Genomic DNA, 9,591 nt, shown 5'->3' with positions numbered 1-9,591 from the left:
AGCTACATGGTAAAGCAAGAGAGTCAGGTTTCCTGCTTGACTGTGCAGTGTCCCCAGCCAGTTCAACAAGTGTTCAGTGGGCTTGTTTTGAGCACAGTCTTAGGACTCTTTCAGAGCTTGTTCTGCGTCTCACCTAGTGTTATTGAACGTGAGGGTGATCTTGGAAGATGGGGGGAAGAGATGCCACTTAGGGAATGATCAGATAAAAGAGAAAGGGGCTCACAACACAGTAATGGCCACAGAAAGATACTTAGGAAGGGCCCACCCCAATTTTTCAGGTGGTAAATAGGGAGGACAGGAGGTTTGTACTTTCAGACTTGCAAGGTTCTGTCAATGTAGCCTTACAATAAAGTAGAATGAGCTCATCTCATTGCGTTTTCTGTCTGGTTTACCTGGGAGGGCTGACACCTAGCCTGACCAATCCCAGGGAAGGGAGGCTGATGGGTTTGGAAAGAACCTACTTTCTTCCTGATTTGCCATCCAATTCCCCCAGTTTCAGCAGGTGCTCCCTTCTGCATTGACATACCCAGCAAAGCAGGTCAGCCACCTATCAGAACTTGCCACCTCCCCCAAATGCATTTGTAGATCATTGTCCTGATGGTGGATAGTTTCCGAATGGTTGGTGATATTCCAAAGGCAGTAGAGCAACAAAGCAGCAAAACCAGATGGTTTAACCAAGCACAGTGCTGGTTCAACTTCCAGAACATGTGCCCATTCAGAAGATACATATTCATGACTGTTAGCCTGATGCATGCAAAACAAGACTGTATTGTTTGAATGGAGCTATAACCTAACACAAGAACCATGCATCTTTACAGTTACAAAGGATTTCTTTTCTCAGTCTGTCTTACGTGTTACAGTCAGTGTGTGAAAAAATAATACCATATTCTGCAGCCGTTTCTCTTTCTGTTGCCAGCTTCATGAAATCGAATCCCTAGAAAAAGAAGACCAGCAGCAAGGTGGATGGACTCAGTAACAGCAGCAATGGGTACACCGCTAAAATATATGAAGGACCAGGTTGGAAGATCTGAAGGATCAGAATCAACCAGAGGTCTGCTCCATTGTTCCCCCTTTTGTTCTTTCCTTGCTATTCCCATCCAGAAGTGTGCCTATTACTAATTTTAATTAAATGTATAATTGTGACTCAAACACTGTTTTTGTGGCAATGTTGTCTATCCTAACATTTACCACAAGTAATAAATACTTCAAAGCATGTAACCATAGAAATAACATCCTTGAGTAAAGGGGCTTCTTGTAGGACTCAAGTTCTTTGCTGGAGTAACCAGTGGGAGTTTAGATACCAAAAGGTGACAATCATTGTGGTAAAAAAGAAATGTCCTTGCCTTCACAACTGTGCCACCAATCACTCAAACCTCAGACTACACCAGGTCTTCCGGCATCCATGCTCTGTAAGGTGTGCTGCTGGCCATGCCCACCCTCTCTCCCAATGACTCCATCACAAGTGAGGGGGAGACCAGGAAGCTTTGGGGGCAGACAAGGTCCTTACTAGGCCTATAGAAAGCCAGAAGTTTCCTATGGCATAGGTGGATGATATGTCTTTTTTAGGTGGCTGTCATGGTGCTGGTACTGATGGAGAAGTCACTGCTGAGTCACTAACTGGAGAGTACTTTCACATCATGCAGTCAAATCCAGGATTTTTCTGGGCCGTGTCTCTCAGTGGGATGACATTCCCCAACCCAAGATGGACTGGGCAAACTGGGATAACTGCTAGTATGCTACCTAGATCAGGACCACAACTGGAGCAAACTGTTAAAGGTCTCTACCATGTTGTATTTAGAGTAAACAAAAAAAGCTATGGTTCTTACCTATGTCTGCAGAGTAACATGTAATCTGACATACGTTTGGGAAAATTTCCTGTGATCTGTTGAGTCTGGCCCAAGCTGGGAAGAGATCTGAGCTTTGGCAGCCATGTCTCTGCCATGTAGGACTTCAATATGGCCAAGGGCTAACTGTGGCCCAATGTTTGCATTAGAACATTCACAACCATTCAGTTTGGTAGATAGAGGGCTCAAAGCAAGACTCAGCTCACAGGCTAAATGTTGCATAAGTATTTGTCTAACACTTTCCTTTACATTTAAGACATCTGGAATAATGCTATCACCTTTAGCACATGATGAAAACCTCTTATATGATTGTGTAATTACTCTTATGCAAGACCCGGGAAGTAGGGAGATGGTGGGGCCTTGGACTGAGGAGATAAGATCCCAGGAAGGGTATAAATGGGTAGGGATTCCTTCAAGACATCCCATTGAAATTTACACAACACCAACAGACAGAATGAAAGTCCTGTGGATCTTTGCCTTCCTCGGAGCAGCAGGTGAGTTTTAAAACAGATATTTGATTCTGCTACAGCCTCTGATGTTGGAGTGTTGGCCCAGCCATCTTTTTCTCTCCACCTTCCTCAGCAGGGGCACAAAATCAGTGGCTGCTTTTGGGCTGAGAAATCAATTGACTCCTTAATGGATATCTGGCTTTAAAGTATCCTCCCTTTCCCATTAGATCTTTAAAATCAAAGGCTTACTGTATTTGCAGGCAGGTTCTGTTTCTCTTTTTAAAGAGACATTCCACATGCAGCCTGATGTGTCTCCGCAGGATTCAGCCACCTTAATCAGCTGAATGCCTAAGCCAGACCACCTTTTGCTCCATGGATAGCGCCTTTATTTATAATACTTCTACTATTCCCTCCCAACCTTTTAGAGCTCTGCAATTTTCTTAGCTGTACTGAGCCCCAATGAGTGCATGTTATGCTGTGAGAAGAAAGGTAAAGAAACCTCCCTCAGAACACAAAGCAGCCTTTGTGAAACTCTTTTGGATTCAGTTGAAATGAAATTCCTTGTATGTCTGACTTGAGAGGGAACCCTGGATTTCCTTTGTATCTGACTTAAGGCTAAATCTATTAATGCTAGGAACAGACAGATGCCCAGAACATTTCTTCTTTCCCCTGAGGATTCACCTGAGAACAAATCAGGTTTTACCATTTGATTTTGGTATTACTTTTTGGTAACAATTCTCATCGTTCCTTCTTTGCTGTTTTTCTCAAAAAACATAGAATACCAGCATATGAAGGAGATGGCTTGATGCCTAGAACCATTCTTTCTGATTTCTAGCTTTCGGTATGAACTTATATATGTATATGTGAGTGTTCATTGTTCATGTGTGTGTAATTTTATTTATTTATGAAGCCTATAGACTGCCCCAATCTCTCACAACTTGAAGGGAACTTCAGACATGTTACATTTACTTACAGAAACCTACACGCATGCATACATTATCTGCACTCTGAGAAAGCATAAACTACAACTAATTACCACCTTGTTGGGAACTTGGAAACATACATGAGGGATGTTGGAGGAATTCGGTCATTGGAAAGTCCCATTTGAAGAAATCTCAGTTGAGGTTAACATGCCTCAAATTAAGGGGGGTTAGTGGTTCTCCTCTATAAATAGCACCCATTGTGGATCTTTATTACAGTCTTTGACCAGACTTTACAACAGAAGAAAAATAGTTTAGTCCCACACTTCATTATCAGGAAAACAATAAAACAGTAAAACAACATATCTAATTAAAAGTTTGCACAATTGTATAACTGGAGAAAAATATTTGGCCACCTGGTATGTGAGTGCCAGTCAGTATCCCTTAAAAAGAGACTAGTCAGTATCCCTTAAAAAGAAATAAACATAAAATCTGTCAGTATGACACTCACATTTAGAGAAGACTGGGGAGATCATAGCACATCTTGGGGCATCATAAAAAGGATGCCATATGAGGACACGGGCAAGAGTTTCTACCTCCCTGGATCCACAGGGGCAAAGTCTCTGTGAATAAGGAGTCCCATGAAATCTTCCCACCAGCAGGGCTGAAGGGAGGACATCAAAGCGGGCTCTGGAAAAGGCCCATCAGTATTTGCTTAAGGTTAGATTGTACAGATACCCCGAAGTAGAGGGTCTGTGGCTATCTAACATTTGGCAATAGAATTCTATCACCTGATGTTAGAATAACACCCATTTCTTCATGGCCAGATCATGGTATCAAGAAGAACACATACTCCAGTTGGCTTGCTAGATGATAGTACTTACTCATTTTGATGCTTCTATTCTTGTCAGTTGCTGCCCCTTTTGAGGATGATGATGACAAGATTGTTGGAGGATATACATGCCAGAGAGACTCTGTCCCTTATCAAGTTTCACTGAATTCTGGTTACCATTTCTGTGGCGGTTCCCTCATCCATCCCCAATGGGTTGTTTCAGCTGCCCATTGCTACAAATCGTGAGTGAAGAGTATTTTTATGCTGATCTTAAAGCAATTTTGTTAAAAGCAGATCTCTAGACATGGAAATTAAAAATGCACCAACAATAAGTCAATGTCATTTTCATGCAGGAAAATCTTGCATACTTATGATTCCTCTTTTATTTATTTCTAGTCTGGTATTTTATTGTTAAAAAGCAATCCTAAAGCAGAAAAATGTCTATGATATCAAGATAATCTTAAAGGACTATAACTGTCCACTCCACAGTATATATTATGATAGTGGTATGGAAATGTCTTAAATAAAAAAATTAAACTTCATTAGAAAAAGCTTACATAGAGTGCAACTCTAATGATAATGACAGGGTTCCTTACATCAAATATGTTCACTTGCTAAGCTAACTCACTACCTGAAAGTCACTCACAACTTTCTTCAGAAAGAGACTCTCAGGGTACTGATTCAAAGGGCACATTTCTTTTGCACCTGGGTCCAGATCGTGAGAGTAGAGTCCTATTCAGGATCTCCAAGGTCAGGGTGCTGGTCCAGGGATGAAATACAGCAAGCAGAAAATATTCTTTTGATTAGAAGAAGGCAAAAGGTCTGTCTCTAACAAGGTCTGGATAATTCAGAAATTTCACACTATCTGCTAAAAATCAGGAATTGTCTTAGTGTGTGTGTGTGTGTATTGCTTTAAGAGGGCTCTGAAACTTCAGTATGCATTGTTTATTCTTAGGGCATAAAACTTGAACCTAACCCTAAAAATGGAAGGTTCCTATCTTGAGTCTCTTGCGTTTTTCTTTTGAGAAGACATTATTGTATGTTTGAGGGCAAAGTTTAATCCCCACCCCCATCCTCTCACTAAGGATGTGGGAATTAATAAAACTATTATTTTATTGTTGTGAGCCGCCCAAAGTAGTTGGGAATTGGGTAGCATACAAGTTTAATTAGTAATAGTAATAGTAATAATTTACTGCCTGCTTTCCACCTTCCTTATCTTTGCAAGGGTTACAGGCTTTGTATGCATATTCCACTAATTTATGCAACAGTGATATGAAATGTATAAGCAGCTTTAAAAAAGATCATCCTGCTTTTCCTTGACATGTGCATTTTCTTGCAGTGGGCTCTTTAAAATGTGAATTTCCTCATGTACATTCTTTTAAAATGCAACTATCATCGTTTGTGTGCAAATTTCAAGAGCATTTTTTTCAGATGCATTGTGGGGAGGGCATAGAATTTGATTCAGGGAACCAAACATCAGACTTTCTTGGTCGATACCAGCATTTGTATTGCTGTGCAGATGGATGAAAGCAGGGTCTCTAAATTCATGTTCAGCACTATTCAGGGTAGAATTGCCATACGGCTCTGCCTCTGTGAGATTTATGATATTAATCTTGAACACATGCAGAGTTCACATTTTAGATTGGAGTCTCTACTAAAACTGTGTTGGTTGATCTGACTGCTTGTTCTTCTGCACAAGTATTCAAAGCTTTTTTTAAAAACTTGAGATGAGAGATTGCCTTGTACAACCAATATAATATAGCAACATTAACTTTCAGCCGCATCGAAGTGAGACTTGGGGAGTACAATATTGAGCAAGTTGATGGGACTGAGCAGATTGTCAACTCTGGAAAAATCATTGTCCATCCAAACTATAGCTCTTGGCTCTTGGATAATGATATTATGCTCATCAAGCTGGCATCACCTGTTACTATTACTCCAAGTGTCTCACCCATCCCTTTGAGTAATGGATGTCCAAAAGTTGGTACTACTTGCCTGATCTCAGGATGGGGCAATACACTCAGCGATGGTGGTGAGTATTAACAAGAATTGGCTAACTCACTCTGAGTCCCAGGTACATGACTGAAGAACTGTAATTGCTGCTACCTGTCTGTCAGCCCTACAAGGTAGACCAGACTAAGAAACCAATGCCATGTAGATCAGGACTGCTTTCTTGAGTGGCCCCCACCCTACTGGTATTTTGAAAGGCCCTGAAGATGTGGCTCTTTGCCCAGGCCTTTGGTGAGGATGATTGATGCCCCTTTTCTTCCTTTTCCTTGTTCCCATCCAGGTTTGTTTTCTCTGACAACTTTGTTTCTTTGTTTTGTGTTTCTTTGTATTGTTGCTTGTTTTTAAATGTTTTTAATAATTTATAAACTACCCAGAGTTGCTGGGAGTTGGGCAGCATATACATTTCAATAACAACAACAACAACAACAACAACAATATATTGTAACATCTATAGTAACAGAATCTTGCAAGTCTGAATGTGCTTCCCCTTCCCTCACTTTATTTTAGTGTGAACTAGGAAGGGGCTTATCTGAAATGTTTTCACAAGTTACTTTCTTGGCCTGGGCTCAAGCCCCTCTTATCTGACCATTGTCTTGGTAGCAGCTCTTCCTCTTGTCCTTCAAGACCATTCGCTATTCCCTCTATATCACCAACTACAAACAACACTTTCTACATCTAGAAATGAGTTTCCCAATCACTGTTGAATCGCCATATGCTTTAAATATTCACAGGGATAGATATGTTCAGGGGCAATTCATATCTATTCTGAAATTCCAGGTTTAAGCTCTAACGTTAAGAAGAAAAAGCTTCTTGGACTCAGCCTTGAACCAACTTAAGCATATAAATGCTGGTTTGGATGGTTTCAGAGCACTCAAGATGAATGTGCATCAAACTCCACCTTCCCCTTTATTGTGGAAGTTTTCAGACACTTTTGAAATCTTGAGTTGATCACTTCAGCTCAGATATCATACAGTATTCAACAAAATTATGTAACTAGCTAGTTGATTTTACTTGTCTTGAATTAAAGGGTTGCTGCTGATCTTTTAATCAGAAAGAGTCTGGTAGCATCTTTCAAGACTAACAAATGTTATTATAAGGCATATACTTTCATAAGCTGCTGCTTACTTCCTAACTACCATATTATTTTTCTTTCTGTTTCCATCTAGTAAACTATCCTGATCTTCTGCAGTGCCTGAATGCTCCAATCCTAAGTGATGAGGAATGTCACGCTGCTTACCCAGGAGACATTACTGAAAACATGGTCTGTGTTGGCTACCTAGAGGGCGGCAAAGACTCTTGCCAGGTGAGGAGACTTGCCTTCTGACCATCAGAAACAATAAGCATCCAGAATTAACTTGTAGATTAGCTAAATTAATTTAGCTAATCAGGGGAGATGGACGGTAATATAAATATAATAAAAATTAATTAATTAATTAATTAATTAAATTATTCTTTTACCCTATGAACAAACAATAGGCAAACATTGACCAAAAGCAAGGAAATATTATGAAAGCAGAAATTAGAAACTAGACAGGAGAAATGGAGGTTAAAATAAATGAATAGGAATGAAAAATGCTCTGCTTTTTTTAGACAGTAAGTTAAACCTTGACTACACAGAGTAATACTGATCAGATTTTCCACTATTTTGATGAAAAGTCATTTCATATGTAGAAAGTGAAGACCTCTTGAATCCAGTTTCCAGATCAGAGGGTAGCAAGGCCTTTGCTGTGGAGTAAGATAGTATTTTTAGTTGCAGACCATACACAGTAATTCCTGAGTTCTTCAAATGTCAGCAGATGTCCAGTTAAGGGTATATAAATTTAAAAACACATCTACATCTTTAACTCTCATTTCTCCTCTAACCAACAACATTATGGATATGAATCCAAATGATGCAACTGTAGAATAAACCCCAAACATGAATCAAAGCCCCTGCCTAGTAAACCCCCAGATGAATCTCTGGTTGAATTTAGAGCATCTTAAGAACATAGAATACAAAGTTAACTTTCTTTAAACTGTAGCCCATCCCACCTCTTTGTTCTACACTTCTTGCCAGTTTCTCATTTCTATCTTAGTATTATTTTTCAATCATACATGAAAAATTAACTATAGATTATGGAACCTCCAAAACTTTTTGCAGTAATATTAACAGTTTGGGAATTTGAAATATGTTGGGCCCAGTCTGTACATTCAAAGATATTTTAATTGAATATATTGTGACTCAGCAGTTTTAGTCAGTCCAAATTCATTTTGCAACCCGTTAAATGCTTTAAAAGATTAATTAACAACAATCTGATCCAAAATATTAGTACCATTATTTACCCAGGAACTCTGAAAGAAAGTCTCACTGGGAATTTTCAGGCTGGAATTATCCCCTGATGTTAAGTTTCCATCTCAGTATCATCCTTACACTGATCTATGAGTAAAACAGGAACCCATTCCCTAACAGGTTTTCAAGCTGCTCAGATAATAACTTTATTTTGCCATATTGTCCGAGAGACCCCATTCATTTTGCTGTCTGGTGAGAAAGAGGAGGAAATTCTGGTTGAGAAAACAATTTTAACTTAGAAAATTGATACATTTATATCATACCTTATGTGCATATACTGTATTTTGAGCCATATGATACAGGGATACATGTGAAGACACCAAGTAACATTATACTTATTTTAACATTTTTGTTTGTTTAGAGGGCTACTTGTTGTGGGATATTGTAGACAGAAGTGGTAGGAAGGGGAATCTGGCTGTCTTTTTTATATTTTGATTTAACTGGAGAAAAATACGGAGGGTTACAAAGGTCTCTCTTGCTTTGAAGAAAGCCTCTATGAACTCCCAAATTTTTATGAAGCTGTCTTGGAAGAATCTTGCTGGGACCTCAAAAATGTTTTGGGCAACCATTCAACATGCTCTCCTTACAATCTGAGCCTACTTTTTAATGTAGGCTTAAAGTATATGGTTATATATTTTTATTTTTATTTATAACCAACTGGAATATTAAACCCTTCTTCTTTCCAACTCTTCCGGCCTTGTAGGGAGATTCTGGTGGCCCAGTGATTTGTAATGGAGTGCTCCAGGGCATTGTCTCCTGGGGTATAGGTTGTGCTCTGCCTGGCTATCCTGGAGTCTACACCAAAGTCTGCAGATACATCGACTGGATCCGTGAAACCATTGCTGCTAACTGAAACAGCTGCTTTCCTCTTGTTCCAACCTTTTCATGTGATTCATCTTAATAGAGAATGAACAGAAAATAAATAGACTGATTACCAACACCCTGGTTGACCACTGTTTTTATTTTAATCATAGTCATATAGAATGAGCAGCATATTAAGCAGCAGACAGAGACAGAGAAAGAGTTATGACTGCCTTTCTGCCAATTTAGGAGTAACCAATTGGAAAGACACAGTGGAAAGACACAGTGATCTTTGATCTGGACATAAGATTTGAATGGTATCATTTGGATGGTAGGCCTGGGATGGGGATGATTATGTCCTGAGTGAGAGAATAGTGAAGATGCTTTCATCTCATGAGTGTAGGGA

The 9,591-nt window shown here is 39.5% G+C and overlaps 1 protein-coding gene across 2 annotated transcripts in view; it reads left to right on the top strand.

The window, feature by feature from the left end:
• Positions 1–2,279: 2,279 nt before the first annotated feature.
• LOC134491184 (anionic trypsin-like) overlaps positions 2,280–9,591 on the top strand; it is a 30,764-nt gene continuing 23,452 nt past the window's right edge. Inside the window, exons 1-5 of one of the 2 annotated variants that reach the window (XM_063294757.1) lie at positions 2,280–2,338; positions 4,125–4,287; positions 5,824–6,077; positions 7,222–7,358; positions 9,088–9,267. In XM_063294757.1, the coding sequence (XP_063150827.1) occupies positions 2,299–2,338; positions 4,125–4,287; positions 5,824–6,077; positions 7,222–7,358; positions 9,088–9,237 (744 nt within the window). In that variant the 5' untranslated portion in view covers positions 2,280–2,298 and the 3' untranslated portion in view covers positions 9,238–9,267. Of the gene's footprint in view, positions 2,339–4,124; positions 4,288–5,823; positions 6,078–7,221; positions 7,359–9,087; positions 9,268–9,591 lie in introns of those variants that run through there. The other variant, XM_063294755.1, reaches the window with a different exon arrangement.

Source organism: Candoia aspera, chromosome 2 (assembly GCF_035149785.1).
Source record: "Candoia aspera isolate rCanAsp1 chromosome 2, rCanAsp1.hap2, whole genome shotgun sequence".
NCBI classification, from domain to species: Eukaryota; Metazoa; Chordata; class Lepidosauria; order Squamata; family Boidae; genus Candoia; species Candoia aspera.
This window is presented reverse-complemented; position numbering and strand designations above follow the sequence as displayed.